Source organism: Ambystoma mexicanum, chromosome 8, assembly GCF_040938575.1.
Source record: "Ambystoma mexicanum isolate Mex_15411 chromosome 8, UKY_AmexF1_1, whole genome shotgun sequence".
NCBI classification, from domain to species: domain Eukaryota; kingdom Metazoa; phylum Chordata; class Amphibia; order Caudata; family Ambystomatidae; genus Ambystoma; species Ambystoma mexicanum.
Genome location: NC_090929.1, coordinates 16,506,506 through 16,523,086, shown reverse-complemented (window position 1 = coordinate 16,523,086; position 16,581 = coordinate 16,506,506). Strand labels below are relative to the sequence as shown.

At 54.6% G+C, this 16,581-nt stretch overlaps 1 protein-coding gene across 4 annotated transcripts in view; it reads right to left on the bottom strand.

Annotated features, from left to right (window-relative positions):
- GOLGA2 (golgin A2) overlaps window positions 1–10,107 on the bottom strand; it is a 918,457-nt gene extending 908,350 nt beyond the window's left edge. For 2 of the 4 annotated variants that reach the window (XM_069609145.1, XM_069609147.1), the window contains exon 1: window positions 9,946–10,107. In XM_069609145.1, coding sequence (XP_069465246.1) covers window positions 9,946–9,993 — 48 coding nt within the window. In that variant the 5' untranslated portion in view covers window positions 9,994–10,107. The remainder of the gene's footprint in view (window positions 1–9,945) is intronic. The other 2 variants (XM_069609148.1, XM_069609149.1) reach the window with 1 other exon arrangement.
- Window positions 10,108–16,581: the final 6,474 nt, after the last annotated feature.

Here is a 16,581-nt window from a genome sequence, read left to right as displayed (position 1 = left end):
TAAAACTCCACAACCAAAGAAAACAAAAGTAAAACACACATCAAAATACATAAAAGAGTGGGGAAAAAGGCTCACACTCTTTCCAGATGAAAAAATCCACTCCTAGAAATCCAGCAAAGTTGCTGGCGGTCTCAAAAGGTAAGGAAAATTAGCACATTTTGAAAATCCTCCCTAAAAGCTTCCTGGTGGGGGACCTGTCAGTGTGCTGCCAAGTAAGGGGACTCTGCAGGATGCTTCCTGGTGGGGGACCGGTCAGTGTGCTGCCAGGTAAGGGGGCTTTGCAGAATGCTTCTTGGTGGGGAACCCGTCAGTTTGTTGCCAGGTAAGGAGACTCACCACGATGCTTCCTGGTGGGGGACAGGTCAGTGTGCTGCCAGGTAAGGGAGCTTGGCAGGATGCTTCCTGGTGGGAGTCCTGTCCGTGTGCTGACAAGTTAGGGGGCTCTCCAGGATGCTTCCTGGTGGGAGACCTGTCCGTGCGCTGCCAGGTAAGAGGTCTGTTAGGCAGAATCCTGTGCAGTACCCTTAGGGACCACTACACAAGATTAAGAACACAAGTGGTAGTACAATTTCACCTTTGGTACAAGCCTGTACTACACAGAAAAAGTGGTAGCAATGGCTGAGCAGCCAGACTTAGCTCAAGCGCAAATGAGCGGTAGTAGAGATTACACAAAGCACTACAATTACTGTTACTCAAGCAAACACTGACTCAAGGTTTCTGGTTAAAAAGTAAAAGTACATTTATTTTTAGACCATCTGGTCACAAAACACTTCACTTTCTATTAAATTAAAACCACACTTCAAATACACTACACACAACCAATTCCCCTTGTGCAGAACAATGCAATGTAAGTACCTTTGGATTTGATGGACCAGTGTTGCGAAACGAAGACGTTACCGTGGGTTATTACACGATCACTTTTTGACAGTAATGACAGTTCGGTCTTACAAAAGAAAGGCGTACCCGCAAGAAGAAATGTTACCGTAGTCAAACACACTTAGCACATGAGTTAACACAAGAGAATATGGGCTATAAATCCTAGGCAATTCTTCAAGGCAGATAGAATCAGAAGACACTTTCTAAAACATAGATAAAAGTCAATAGGCCTGCGCCAGTGTCAAATGGGACAGGGCCCTGTTGTCGAGGATCACAAGGTTAGAACAGTTCACGATTCAAGATTCCCAGGAGTACTTGGATATTGTCAGAAGGGAAGCACGCCTTGGGGGAGGGAGGAGAAAAAGGGTTCACCCCTATTCCGTGAAGTCGGACACAGTACCTTATTCGTTTGAAGAAAAGCTGGTGCCACAGCAGTTGTTCCTGGTAGTTCCTGCAGACTCACAGTTCCTGGAGCTTCAGTCGTGGGGACAAGAAGGACGACATCTGGAGCAATCTGCACTACCCAGGGATGAAGCCGGCAGAAGCAAAGCAACGGTGAATGAAAGGTGCGCTCCTTTAAAACAGGAGAGGCTCTTCAGATGGTGTGCAGCGATTTCGACCAAGAAGAGGAACCTCCGACTGTGGAAGGCGAGCTGGTTGATCCCACCAGGCTCAAGGGAAGAAGACTCCGGACTGGATCTTCTGTTGGCGTTGAAGGGTAGATAGCTCAGGACTGCAGCAGGGCTTCACCAGGACTCGGAAGTTGCAGCAGCCGTCTGCTTCTCCGCTTCTCTTCGGTTCTTTGCAGTTCCAGTGGCGACTGACTTCCAGGCCAAGAGTCCTGCCTTTTATGCCAAAATCCCCCATTCACACAGCCTGGCTGTCAATCACTCAGCAGGGGGATTGTCCGGCCCGGACAACCACCTCAGCCAATCGACACAAAGTGCGACTCGGGTCTCCAAGGAGACCCTGTGCAGGGGGGTGACTAAACCCCTCCCTCACATTCAGCCCACCTAGACACCCAGACGCTAAAGGAGGGCTTCTGGACAGAAGCCCGCCAAAGGTCGGCGAACAAAAGGAGGCAAACCAGGTTTGCCGCACAAAGTAAAACACAAGAAGGACTTTAACAAAAAGAAATGCCGATAAAACCCAACTGGAGCCAAAATAAAAAGTACTTGGTCAAGCGGGTTTATGTTCGAGGCTAATAGAATTGCCTAATACAGTACCACGTTTATATAGTATAATCGCGGCAGAAAAGTTAGGGTAGATACCACTGCCACCAGCCAAGTCTTTGTGTTAAGAGAGCAAAATAAAGCTCAGAGAGGCACAGACAAAAAGGGATAGGAGCTAACCCGTTCCAATACTCCATGTAAGATGGGGTGTACATGGTCTGTAGCGTAAAGTGACTATATAAAGTTAATGGCAACTTTACATGTTTCTGGGTGACATTAGTCAGCCCCAGAAAAATTGAGTCAGTGTGAAGTCTCAAAGACAACCCTGTGTCACTGCACTGAAGGTGCTGTGTAACACACAAAAAGTGGGGCTCATGGAGTGGTGTAGCTACAGAGCACAAGATCACACAAACACTAGAAATACACATGGCAAAACACATGTAAAAGTGGGAAAAAGGCTCACACTCTTACCAGGTGGTAAAAAAATAAACCCCAGAAATCCAGCAAAGCTGCTGAGGGACTCACTAGGTGAGGGAAATTAGCCGTAAATGAGAATTCTCCCCAACAGGACTCTCTAGGATGCTTCCTGGTGGGGGACCTGTCGGCATGCTGCCAGGTAAGGAGGCTTCCTGGTGGGGGACCTGTCAGTGTGCTGCTAGGTAAAGGGACTCGCCAGGATGTTTCCTGATGGGTACCTGTCATTGTGCTGCCAGGTAAGGGGGTTTAGAGGATGCTTCCTGGTGGGGGACCTGACATTGTGCTGCCAGGTAAGGGGACAAGCAGGATGCTTCCTGGTGGGGGACCCACCAGGGTGCTGCCAAGTAAGGTGACTAGCAGGATGCTTCCTGGTGGGGGGACCTGTCAGTGTGCTGCCAGGTAAGGGGGCTTGGAGGTTTCTTCCTGGTGGGGGACCCGTCATTGTGCTACTAGGTAAGGGGACCAGCAGGATGCTCCTGGTGGGACACCCACCAGTGTGCTGCCAGGTAGGGGGGCTGGCAGGATTCTTCCTGGTGCGGGACCTGTCAGTGTGCTGCCAGGTAAGAGATGCTTCCTGGTGGGGGGACCTGTCAGTGTGCTGCCAGGTAAGGGATGCTTCCTGGTGGGGGACCTGTCAGTGTGCTGTGAGGTAAGGAGGCTTGGAGGATGCTTCCTGGTGAGGACCCGTCAGTGTGCTGCCAGGTAAGGGGGCTGGCAGGATGCTTCCTGGTGGGGGACCTGTCAGTGTGCTGCCAGGTAAGGGGGCTGGCAGGATGCTTCCTGGTGGGGGACCTGTCAGTGTGCTGCCAGGTAAGGGGGCTGGCAGGATGCTTCCTGGTGGGGGGACCTGTCAGTGGGCTGCCAAGTAAGGGATGCTTCCTGGTGGGGAACCTGTCGGTGTGCTGCCAGGTAAGGGGACTCACCAGGATGCTTCCTAGTGAGGGACACGTCAGTGAGCTACCAGGTAAGGGGACTTGCCAGGATGCTTCCTGATGATGGACGGTCAGTGTGCTGCCAGGTAAGGGATGCTTCCTGGTGGGGGACCTGTCACTGTGCTGCCAGGTAAGGGATGCTTCCTGGTGGGGGACCCGCCAGTGTGCTGCCAGGTAAGGACCCGCCAGTGTGCCGCCAGTGTGCTGCCAGGTAAGGGGGCTTGGTAGGATGCTTCCTGGTGGGGGGCCCGTCAGTGTGCTGCCGGGTAAGGGGGCTTGGTAGGATGCTTCCTGGTGGGGGACCCGTCAGTGTGCTGCCGGGTAAGGGGGCTTGGTAGGATGCTTCCTGGTGGGGGACCAGTCAGTGTGCCTCCGGGTTAGGGGACTGGCAGGATGCTTCCTGGTGGGGGACCCGTCAGTGTGCCGCCGGGTTAGGGGGCTGGCAGGATGCTTCCTGGTGGGGGAACCGTCAGCGTGCTGCCGGGTAAGGGGGCTGGCAGGATGCTTCCTGGTGGGGGACCCGTCAGCGTGCTGCCGGGTTAGGGGGCTGGCAGGATGTTTCCTGGTGGGGGACCCGTCAGCGTGCTGCCGGGTTAGGGGACTTGGCAGGATGTTTCCTGGTGGGGGACCCGTCAGCGTGCTGCCGGGTTAGGGGGCTGGCAGGATGTTTCCTGGTGGGGGACCCGTCAGCGTGCTGCCGGGTTAGGGGACTTGGCAGGATGTTTCCTGGTGGGGGACCCGTCAGCGTGCTGCCAGGTAAGGGGGCTGGCAGGATGATTCCTGGTGGGGGACCCGTCAGCGTGCTGCCAGGTTAGGGGGCTTGGTAGGATGCTTCCTGGTGGGGGACCCGTCAGCGTGCTGCCAGGTAAGGGGGCTGGCAGGATGCTTCCTGGTGGGGGACCCGTCAGCGTGCTGCCAGGTTAGGGGGCTTGGTAGGATGCTTCCTGGGGGAGGACCCGTCAGTGTGCTGCCAGGTTAGGGGGCTGGCAGGATGCTTCCTGGTGGGGGACCTGTCAGTGTGCTGCCAGGTAAGGGGGCTGGCAGGATGATTCCTGGTGGGGGACCCGTCAGTGTGCTGCCAGGTAAGGGGGCTGGCAGGATGCTTCCTGGTGGGGGACCTGTCAGTGTGCTGCCAGGTTAGGGGGCTTGGTAGGATGCTTCCTGGTGGGGGACCTGTCAGTGTGCTGCCAGGTTAGGGGGCTGGCAGGATGCTTCCTGGTGGGGGACCTGTCAGCGTGCTGCCAGGTTAGGGGGCTGGCAGGATGCTTCCTGGTGGGGGACCTGTCAGCGTGCTGCCAGGTTAGGGGGCTGGCAGGATGCTTCCTGGTGGGGGACCTGTCAGCGTGCTGCCAGGTAAGGGGGCTGGTAGGATGCTTCCTGGTGGGGGACCTGTCAGCGTGCTGCCAGGTTAGGGGGCTGCAGGATGCTTCCTGGTTGGGGGGGGGACATGTCAGTGTGCTGCCATGTAAGGGGGCTGGCAGGATGCTTCCTGGTGGGGGACCTGTCAGCGTGCTGCCAGGTTAGGGGGCTGGCAGGATGCTTCCTGGTGGGGAAACCTGTCAGCGTGCTGCCAGGTTAGGGGGCTTGGCAGGATGCTTCCTGGTGGGGGACCTGTCAGTGTGCTGCCAGGATGGTGGGGGACCTGTCAGTGTGCTGCCAGGTTAGGGGGCTGGCAGGATGCTTCCTGGTGGGGGACCTGTCAGCGTGCTGCCAGGATGGTGGGGGACCTGTCAGTGTGCTGCCAGGTTAGGGGGCTGCAGGATGCTTCCTGGTTGGGGGGGACATGTCAGGGTGCTGCCAGGTAAGGGGGCTTGGTAGGATGCTTCCTGGTGGGGGACCTGTCAGTGTGCTGCCATGTAAGGGGACTGGCAGGATGCTTCCTGGTGGGGGACCTGTCAGCGTGCTGCCAGGTTAGGGGGCTGGCAGGATGCTTCCTGGTGGGGGATCTGTCAGCGTGGTGCCAAGTTAGGGGGCTTGGCAGGATGCTTCCTGGTGGGGGACCTGTCAGTGTGCTGCCAGGATGGTGGGGGACCTGTCAGTGTGCTGCCGGGTAAGGGGGCTTGGTAGGATGCTTCCTGGTGGGGGACCTGTCAGTGTTCTGCCAGGTTGGTGGGGGATCTGTCAGCGTGCTGCCAGGTTAGGGGGCTGGCAGGATGCTTCCTGGTGGGGGACCTGTCAGCGTGCTGCCAGGTAAGGGGGCTTGGCAGGATGCTTCCTGGTGGGGGACCTGTCAGCGTGCTGCCAGGTTAGAGGGCTTGGCAGGATGCTTCCTGGTGGGGGACCTGTCAGTGTGCTGCCAGGATGGTGGGGGACCTGTCGGTGTACTGCCGGGTAAGGGGGCTTGGTAGGATGCTTCCTGGTGGGGGACCTGTCAGCGTGCTGCCAGGTTAGGGGGCTGGCAGGATGCTTCCTGGTGGGGGACCTGTCAGCGTGCTGCCAGGTTAGGGGGCTGGCAGGATGCTTCCTGGTGGGGGACCTGTCAGCGTGCTGCCAGGTTAGGGGGCTTGGCAGGAAGCTTCCTGGTGGGGGACCTGTCAGCGTGCTGCCAGGTTAGAGGGCTTGGCAGGATGCTTCCTGGTGGGGGACCTGTCAGTGTGCTGCCAGGATGGTGGGGGATCTGTCAGCGTGCTGCCAGGTTAGGGGGCTGGCAGGATGCTTCCTGGTGGGGGACCCGTCAGTGTGCTGCCAGGTTAGGGGGCTTGGTAGGATGCTTCCTGGTGGGGGACCTGTCAGCGTGCTGCCAGGTTAGGGGGCGTGGCAGGATGCTTCCTGGTTGGGGACCCGTCAGCGTGCTGCCAGGTTAGAGGGCTTGGCAGGATGCTTCCTGGTGGGGGACCCGTCAGTGTGCTGCCAGGATGGTGGGGGATCTGTCAGCGTGCTGCCAGGTTAGGGGGCTGGCAGGATGCTTCCTGGTGGGGGGACCCGTCAGTGTGCTGCCAGGTTAGGGGGCTTGGTAGGATGCTTCCTGGTGGGGGACCTGTCAGTGTGCTGCCAGGTAAGGGGGCTTGGTAGGATGCTTCCTGGTGGGGGACCTGTCAGTGTGCTGCCAGGTTAGGGGGCTGGCAGGATGCTTCCTGGTGGGGGACCTGTCAGCGTGCTGCCAGGTTAGGGGGCTGGCAGGATGCTTCCTGGTGGGGGATCTGTCAGCGTGCTGCCAGGTTAGGGGGCTTGGCAGGATGCTTCCTGGTGGGGGACCTGTCAGTGTGCTGCCAGGATGGTGGGGGACCTGTCAGTGTGCTGCCGGGTAAGGGGGCTTGGTAGGATGCTTCCTGGTGGGGGACCTGTCAGCGTGCTGCCGGGTTAGGGGGCTGGCAGGATGCTTCCTGGTGGGGGACCTGTCAGCGTGCTGCCGGGTTAGGGGGCTGGCAGGATGCTTCCTGGTGGGGGACCTGTCAGCGTGCTGCCGGGTTAGGGGGCTGGCAGGAAGCTTCCTGGTGGGGGACCTGTCAGCGTGCTGCCGGGTAAGGGGGCTGGCAGGATGCTTCCTGGTGGGGGACCTGTCTGTGTGTTGCCGGGTTAGGGGGCTGGCAGGATGCTTCCTGGTGGGGGACCCGTCAGCGTGCTGCCAGGTTAGGGGGCTGGCAGGATGCTTCCTGGTGGGGGACCCGTCAGCGTGCTGCCAGGTTAGGGGGCTGGCAGGATGCTTCCTGGTGGGGGACCCGTCAGCGTGCTGCCAGGTTAGGGGGCTGGTAGGATGCATCCTGGTGGGGGACCTGTCAGGGTGCTGCCAGGTAAGGGGGCTGGCAGGATGCTTCCTGGTGGGGGACCTGTCAGTGTGCTGCCAGGATGGTGGGGGACCTGTCAGTGTGCTGCCGGGTAAGGGGGCTGGCAGGATGCTTCCTGGTGGGGGACCTGTCAGTGTGCTGCCGGGTGAGGGGACTTGGCAGGATGCTTCCTGGTGGGGGACCCGTCAGCGTGCTGCCAGGTTAGGGGGCTGGCAGGATGCTTCCTGGTGGGGGACCTGTCAGCGTGCTGCCGGGTTAGGGGACTTGGCAGGATGCTTCCTGGTGGGGGACCCGTCAGCGTGCTGCCGGGTTAGGGGGCTGGCAGGATGCTTCCTGGTGGGGGACCTGTCTGTGTGCTGCCAGGTTAGGGGGCTGGCAGGATGCTTCCTGGTGGGGGACCTGTCAGTGTGTTGCCGGGTTAGGGGGCTGGCAGGATGCTTCCTGGTGGGGGACCCGTCAGCGTGCTGCCGGGTTAGGGGACTTGGCAGGATGCTTCCTGGTGGGGGACCCGTCAGCGTGCTGGCTGGCAGGATGCTTCCTGGTGGGGGACCTGTCAGTGTGCTGCCAGGTTAGGGGGCTGGCAGGATGCTTCCTGGTGGGGGGCCTGTCAGTGTGCTGCCAGGATGGTGGGGGACCTGTCAGTGTGCTGCCGGGTAAGGGGGCTGGCAGGATGCTTCCTGGTGGGGGACCTGTCAGTGTGCTGCCAGGTAAGGGGGCTGGCAGGATGCTTCCTGGTGGGGGACCTGTCAGTGTGCTGCCAGGTTAGGGGGCTTGGTAGGATGCTTCCTGGTGGGGGACCTGTCAGTGTGCTGCCAGGTTAGGGGGCTGGCAGGATGCTTCCTGGTGGGGGACCTGTCAGTGTGCTGCCAGGTTAGGGGGCTGGCAGGATGCTTCCTGGTGGGGGACCTGTCAGCGTGCTGCCAGGATGGTGGGGGATCTGTCAGCGTGCTGCTGGGTTAGGGGGCTGGCAGGATACTTCCTGGTGGGGGACCTGTCTGTGTGCTGCCAGGTTAGGGGGCTGGCAGGATGCTTCCTGGTGGGGGACCTGTCAGTGTGTTGCCGGGTTAGGGAGCTGGCAGGATGCTTCCTGGTGGGGGACCTGTCAGTGTGCTGCCAGGATGGTGGGGGACCTGTCAGTGTGCTGCCGGGTAAGGGGGCTTGGTAGGATGCTTCCTGGTGGGGGACCTGTCAGTGTGCTGTCAGGATGGTGGGGGATCTGTCAGCGTGCTGCCAGGTTAGGGGGCTGGCAGGATGCTTCCTGGTGGGGGGCCTGTCAGCGTGCTGCCAGGTTAGGGGGCCTGGTAGGATGCTTCCTGGTGGGGGACCTGTCAGTGTGCTGCCAGGTAAGGGGGCTGGCAGGATGCTTCCTGGTGGGGGACCTGTCAGCGTGCTGCCGGGTTAGGGGGCTGGCAGGATGCTTCCTGGTGGGGGACCTGTCAGCGTGCTGCCGGGTTAGGGGGCTGGCAGGATGCTTCCTGGTGGGGGACCTGTCAGCGTGCTGCCGGGTTAGGGGGCTGGCAGGATGCTTCCTGGTGGGGGACCTGTCAGCATGCTGCTGGGTAAGGGGGCTGGCAGGATGCTTCCTGGTGGGGGACCTGTCTGTGTGTTGCCGGGTTAGGGGGCTGGCAGGATGCTTCCTGGTGGGGGACCCGTCAGCGTGCTGCCAGGTTAGGGGGCTGGCAGGATGCTTCCTGGTGGGGGACCCGTCAGCGTGCTGCCAGGTTAGGGGGCTGGTAGGATGCATCCTGGTGGGGGACCTGTCAGGGTGCTGCCAGGTAAGGGGGCTGGCAGGATGCTTCCTGGTGGGGGACCTGTCAGTGTGCTGCCAGGATGGTGGGGGACCTGTCAGTGTGCTGCCGGGTAAGGGGGCTGGCAGGATGCTTCCTGGTGGGGGACCTGTCAGTGTGCTGCCGGGTTAGGGGACTTGGCAGGATGCTTCCTGGTGGGGGACCCGTCAGCGTGCTGCCGGGTTAGGGGGCTGGCAGGATGCTTCCTGGTGGGGGACCTGTCTGTGTGCTGCCAGGTTAGGGGGCTGGCAGGATGCTTCCTGGTGGGGGACCTGTCAGCGTGCTGCCGGGTTAGGGGACTGGCAGGATGCTTCCTGGTGGGGGACCTGTCAGCGTGCTGCCGGGTTAGGGGACTTGGCAGGATGCTTCCTGGTGGGGGACCCGTCAGCGTGCTGCCGGGTTAGGGGGCTGGCAGGATGCTTCCTGGTGGGGGACCTGTCAGCGTGCTGCCGGGTTAGGGGACTTGGTGGGGGACCTGTCAGCGTGCTGCCGGGTTAGGGGACTTGGTGGGGGACCTGTCAGCGTGCTGCCGGGTTAGGGGGCTGGCAGGATGCTTCCTGGTGAGGGACCTGTCAGCGTGCTGCCGGGTTAGGGGGCTGGCAGGATGCTTCCTGGTGGGGGACCCGTCTGTGTGCTGCCAGGTTAGGGGGCTGGCAGGATGCTTCCTGGTGGGGGACCTGTCAGTGTGTTGCCGGGTTAGGGGGCTGGCAGGATGCTTCCTGGTGGGGGACCCCTTCCCTGGGCTTTCCTCCTGCCAGTGCATTTCCTGGTCGAGCTTTCAGCGTGCTTTCTCTGGGCGAATCCCTCACTATTTCCTGGGCTAGACGCTAGAGGGTGTGATGCCAGCACTCCGCCCCCTTCAGGCACTCAGCGCCCTCCCTGTACTGCTCGTCCGCCTGTCTCCCCTCGGGCGCTCCCCTAACCTTCAGGGCATGAGCTCCTGCCCCACACTGCCCCCTCCCTCGGCCCGTCTCACCTTCTTCTTGGCCGCCGCCAGCTTGCTCTGCCTGCTCCCGTCAGCCATCTCCAGGCGGCCACCACGTCAGCCCTGCGTCCCAGAGTGCACCGCGCTCCCAGCATGCAGCGGGCTCGCCGGCCGCTCCAGCTGTCAGCGTCTCGGGCGCTCCGTCCCGGCGGCTGCCGCGCGCGCACGCACGCAGGCTAGAACGTGCCGCCGCAACCTGCGCGAGCGTGCAAGAGCACGTGACGGCCGCGTGGGCGGGTGTGGGCGTAGGCGGAGCCTGGTATCTATAAAGCAGGGGGCCAGTGAAGACGACGACAGATGGAGACGGTGACCCGTTCATGCTAACAGAAGACAGGGATATCAGAAGGTGACCCCGGCCATGTAATCATGAAGAGGAGTAGATGTTGGGATCACTCATCCCATGTAAGTCTATGGAAATTAAAAGGTTTTGGGAGTCTGTGGAGATTAAGGTTCTCACACGAGAGAATCAACGGAACACTGTGAAGCTCCCGAGTCCTGGAAGCCTCTGTACCTGTGCCTGTGCCTGGAGTAAGCGCTGGGAGTTTCCTTTACTCGCGCGAACACCCGCAGGCAGTTGCAGGCAACCACTTAGCTTCCTGGAGGAGGCGGAGCTTTTTGACTCACGTGACCGCTCACGTGACATCCTCTGCCACAAAAGCAGAGACAGCGCACCCTCGCGGCGTTGAGCCCGATAGGAGTAGAGGGCGTCGGCTGTTGTGCGGCTGTTAGGCGCTGGTGGCGCACGACTAAGCCAGGAAGTCCGTGATCCCTGACAAAGACATGTCAGCTAGGGCAGTAAGACCAAATAGAAAAACGGAGACCAGCGTTGCCCTCCCAGAAGAAGAAGAAGGCAGGTGCCTGAGAAGCATGAAATTGACCCAAAAACTACAGGGAAGCACCTCAAGGGGTCATGAGAGAACACCTACACATAGTCCCAAGAGAAACGAAAATGACAGAACTAGTGATTGGGGTCTGCTAGATAAGGGTGGCCAACAGACTTCACATCAGATTTCGGATCTGCATTTAGAACAAAACGTAGAAATACAACAAACAGACCCCTCAAACTCATTACCGACTACAATAGGGGTGATTATGCAAAATGCAACGAAAAAACCACAACTGCAGCTATCGCCACCACCGCAACTACTACCCGAGCCCGACCCGGACCCCGCTGTAGAGCCGCCCTCGATGGACCTGGTTGACCAGTGCGAGGACTCCGCGACGGGGACACCGGGGGCTCTCAGAGTTGGCTCCATAGCTACGAGTGGGGTGGAGAACGGCCAGGAAGACGGGGGAGGAGTAGATGCCGCAGAGACAACAAAACACGCACCATCCGGCGAGTTTAGCCGAGCACCTCTCAGCACGGCCCATCAGGGGGAGGTGACGTTGGGCCAAATCCAAGTGGAGGCGACAATCCACGCAGAGGCAGAAGACAGCATAGACGATAAGAACAATCAAACAGACATGGAAGAAGCTCCCACGGCCAGCGAAGGCAGTAAAACTACTAACAACAAAAAAAGACAAAGGCAAATGGTCAAAATCACCACAAAAAGAAATAAGGGTGGTAAACACCTCAATAAAAATAGGACAACAATAAATGAAAAAAATCCAGTGACAAATTACTTCACGTCTCGATCTAACACAAAAGGGATAAGCAGACATCATATGGAGCTATCAGACATGGAGATACTCGAGGCCATAAACGAATGCCTACCCCCTTTCAAACTACGAAGGTTAGACTGTAAAAAGAGTGGAAAACCAGGAACGAAGAACGTCTTAACAACAGAGGAGAAAGAGGGATCATTGAATCAGTTAAACGAAAGAGAAAGTGAAGACCCAGCGGCACTTAAGACACTTCTCTCCCCAACGGCCTCGCAAGAAATAGAGACACTCAATGGCGATTTGCACTTGCAAATCGACACAAAAACAACAGAAGAAGGGGAGAACCGAGACAACTTAAGGGCCAGGGAGCAGGAGAAACCAAAACACCAACAGGAAATGGAAAGTCTATTTGAAAAACCAGATACCGGGGAGAAAGAAGAATCCTCGGGCGGTATACAAACAGGGCTGGATAAGACAAACAAAACACTGCGGGAAATAGATACTGCACTAGATTCAAATTTGGACAAAGGAGATACGTCTGAATCAGACAACATAACATCCACAAATCCACTCCTGGAGTCCGACCCGATAGTAAATGACGAGACCATACGGGAACGACATCTGAGCAAAATGGAGGAAAACACACACTCAGTTGATCAACCAACCCCGTCCAAGGTGTCAACTCCAGTTCAGGCCCCAATGAAAAAACATGGACAGAACCACCATCAAAATCAGTGGGGCCATGAACCATTTAGTCCTCGAACAGATACGACCCAACATCAAAGTCGTTTACTTGACACTGTTGCTCCATCACAAAATCAGGGGGGAAACAAGATAACAAATATAATTGACGCCCCACTAGGGAGAACTCCAACGCAGCAATACCCTTCGAGCTCAGCGGAACACTCAAACAAAAAGACTGACCTACTCTCCATCATGTCATCTGTAAATATAGCACTTGCCCCATTCATGAAGCTCTACGAAACCATCGCTGACTCATTGAAGGATCACACCAGTATCCAAGCAATGATGTACAGCAAAGTCATCTTTCTAGAAGCATATATCATGGCTTTAGAAGCCAGAAAAAAAAACAACCAAGAAGCGAACCAAGATACATCAGCCACGCCCAACCAAATATGCGGGAAAGATGAGGCGCAGGCAAAGACGACAAAAACTATAGAAACTCAAACAATTATCACGATAGACTTAACTGAGAGCACATCATCCACAGAAAAAGTCACTAAAGTAGTTGAGATGAATACCCGTCTAGGACAACCAGAGTGTGCACTAAACACAAGCAAACCAGAAATTACAATTGAAGTACCTAGTGACCAACTACAGGGAGGAGAAACCACCCAAAAAAAAAAAGAGGGAACAAAAAAATCGTTACCTAAGCAGCCTAAATCACGCACAGAATCAGCAGAGGCGATTTTTCAAGTCTTTAAGCGGCCAGCAAACCACAAAGATAAAGTACGCATGGAGGAGAGCCTGGATATAAATATAGAACCCATGATCAAGCAGGTAAACTCGGAAACGAATAAAACAATATCACCGAAGATAACTTATGACTTTCTGGAAAACGATGAATTAATGAACCTGAGTCAATATGTGTCAGAAGACGCTACCTTAGACTCAAGCCCAAAGAAAACCTCCAAAAGTCTGTACTCACAAGCGGCCGGTAAAAGCAATAAAGCAGACAACAAAGCAGAGGTAAACCTACAACGGATCGAACAACGCCAAAAACAAAAATTGGTGAAGACCAGCAGCAGAGACAAAAACGAAATTGAGGCCACTGAAACGTTGAGACAAAAAACTATAAAACAAATGATGGAAACAAAAAAGGAGAGAGAAAGGGCGAGATCAAGAACACCAGATCAACGGAGTGGCAGATCTCTAAAGAAGGTAGACCATCATTCCCGCGTAAAACCAGAGGCCCGCGAGGGAGAACGCTCAAATCTAACTCAGCAAGTTAACTTTCAGTATCGCCAAGACGAGCAAGAGAGAAAAAGTAAAAACTTAAGAGGATACACGCCAACGAGCAAGGACATGAAATATAAACATGACAAACGCGGAAGAAATGAAAAGATCATCACAACTTCATCAAGTGCCTACGGAGAACAGAGTCCACAGCATAGAGACAGGTCCAAATGGCCCAATCCAAAGCCTAGGAAATGGGACCAAGCGAAATGGCAGATTAAAATAACGCAAGTAGAAGAAAATGAGGACAAGGTAACACTAAATAGAAATTCGGTATTAAAGTTGTTCAAATACATCCGAAACCTAAAATACATCAAATCAGAAGACTTATTAGTGGTAGAACCAAGTCATAGAAACACCAAGGCCAGAACTTACTTGCATATAGCGTCAACGAAGTTAAAAAACACCCTCCTTGAAAACAAAAGAGAACTAGAAAACATGGGATACGACCTAAGGGTGTACCAAGTGACGCAGACAAAGCAACAACACGACAGCAATGAAAGGAAGAGGAAAGAATCTCCAGATAAAAACTCAAAAAAACACAGTAACTCCAACTTACAAACAAAGAAAAGTCACACAAGTTCTGGAGTTAGGGAAAAGATGGAAGCAACGAAAAAGCGAGAAGGTCAAAAATCATTAAAGCTAAAGGAAAACATCCAGCATGGAAGAAACCAGAAAGAAGACAAGAGGCATAGCTACAGTGACATGGAAACATCCTCGCGGAAACAGGAACGAAAACAAGAAGATCCAAGAAATAGCCACAGAGCCAGTGAAACAGCGACTCGCAGGAAACAAAACCAAGAGCTACAACAAAATAAAATTGAGAGCGAACCTTCACTAAAATGTGCCCCTATGAAAGGAATATGGTCCTGGCTGCCAAAAGCACTAACCGAAAAGAAGCAAAAATAGCAGTTTCCCGGAGTCGAGCACATTCAACAAGGGCAATGCAAGGGAGGAGAACAGAAGCAGTCAATAAAAATGTGCTCGTGGAACACGAGAGGACATCTTCACCTCCTATCGGCCAGCGACATTACGTTAGGAGCATATGATTTAATATGCCTCCAAGAAACCTGGCTGTGTGAACCACCCTCTATGCGAGGATTTGATTTAATCTTGGCACCCGCAAACAAGGGCCGTTTGGGAAGACCATCTTCAGGGCTCTTGATCGCCTGCAAAAACGGAAGTGGGATCACACTAGATAAGACATTGATCAGTAATCTGGAAATACTGATGGTGAAAGCCTCATGGACCCGCAAGACAAACAACAAAGAGGGCTATGGAAAAACACCATTAATAATAGCAAATGTCTACTGGAATCCAGCATCTACAGAAACAACTACCTTCCTAGAGAAAGTGGAAGAAGCACTGGATATCGCCATGGCGGAACACTTAGTAAACCACTTCATGATCTGCGGAGATCTAAACGCAACATGCAATACAGATCCAGAGAAAGGAACCAGTCAAGTAAACAAACAGCGGGGAGAACAGCGCGGAACACTATGGACTTGTCTGATGAAATCAAGAAATCTGCACAATTTGCATGAAGCCTTCCCAGATCCAAAGCATCTGCCAACATGGGAAAGAAATAATTCAAAGGCAACAATAGATTACATGTTCGTCACAGAACCGATCTTGGCTATAACAAAAGATTTTGGAATAATCAGAACAAGGGCCAGTGATCACAATTTGCTCTCAACTTCCTGGGAGGCATCTAGCCCCCCGAATGACTACATGAAAGCCGACATCACAATAAACGGACAAGGCAACCGATTAAAACTATCAAAGGAACACATTGTGGAATTAGAAAATCGATTTAATTCCATGACGGAAATAGTGGAGGAGAACAAAACCAACTACATCCCACTTCTAACAAAGTACAAAAAAACTACATTTGTAAAAAAGTTTGGTGGAAACCCACCAAAACATGTATTCGATAAACCTTTGGTTGAGAAACGCCGCATCCTTCGCAAAATCCAACGAAGAGCAAAAATTAAAGACACACCGGCAGCATACGAAGAAGCAGCGGCGGCAGCAAAGCACTACAAAGCCTGGGTCAGAGAACACAAGTCAAAACTCTACCAACAAGATTCGGAAAATATCTTGAAAATGATTAGTGGGAGAAACACAAGAGAATTTTGGAGCACCTTGAGAGCCACGACGGACGTACAAGAAAAATCATTAATAAGTGAGGTGGGTGAAACAACATGGTTAAAACACTTTGAAACAATGTACTTGGCTCCAACGAAGCCCTCTAGTGAACCTGCTGGATATAAGCAAGGCCCTTGGCTAAAAGTAGACGACTCCGAGGAGATCCGTCTAAAGATATCAAGTCTAAAGAACTCAAGAGCCCCGGGGCCCGACGGGGTCACAAACGTGGATTTAAAAACAAACCCCGAAGAGTGGGCAAGTCTTCTGAGCAAAATCTTCAGAAAATGTGCGGATTTGAGAACTATACCGTCGTCCTGGAAATCAGCAATAGTGGTACCTATTTTCAAAAAAGGTGACAAAAAAAATCCAACAAACTATAGACCAATTGCGCTTCTCGATGTCATAGGGAAAGTGTTTGGAGCAATGTTACTAGACCACTTCAAGCGATGGGCAGCAAAAGCTCCTTGTGAAGACCCATTTCAAACGGGATTTAAGAAAAACATGGGCACGACGGCCAATATCCTACTCCTTTCTGTCCTGAAAAATAAAGTCCTGGAAGGGGGCCCAAGCATCTTTGTGGCATTCATCGACCTGACCCAGGCCTTTGATCGTATTGACAGGGCTAGGCTCTGGTCTAAATTGGAGGCATGGGACTGTCCTGCAACCTTGCTGAACCCAATTAAGGCACTATACACAGACACCAACATGCGGATTCGTTTGGACCAAAACGGCTTACTATCAAACCAGATACCAACAGCTAGAGGTGTGAAACAGGGGTGCCCATTGGCCCCGTCCTTATTCTTAGCATTTATTGGCGACATAAATAGCTCGGACACAACTATACGATCTTTCCCACCGAAAATTTGCAAAACACCAATAACGAGGCTCTTGTACGCGGAC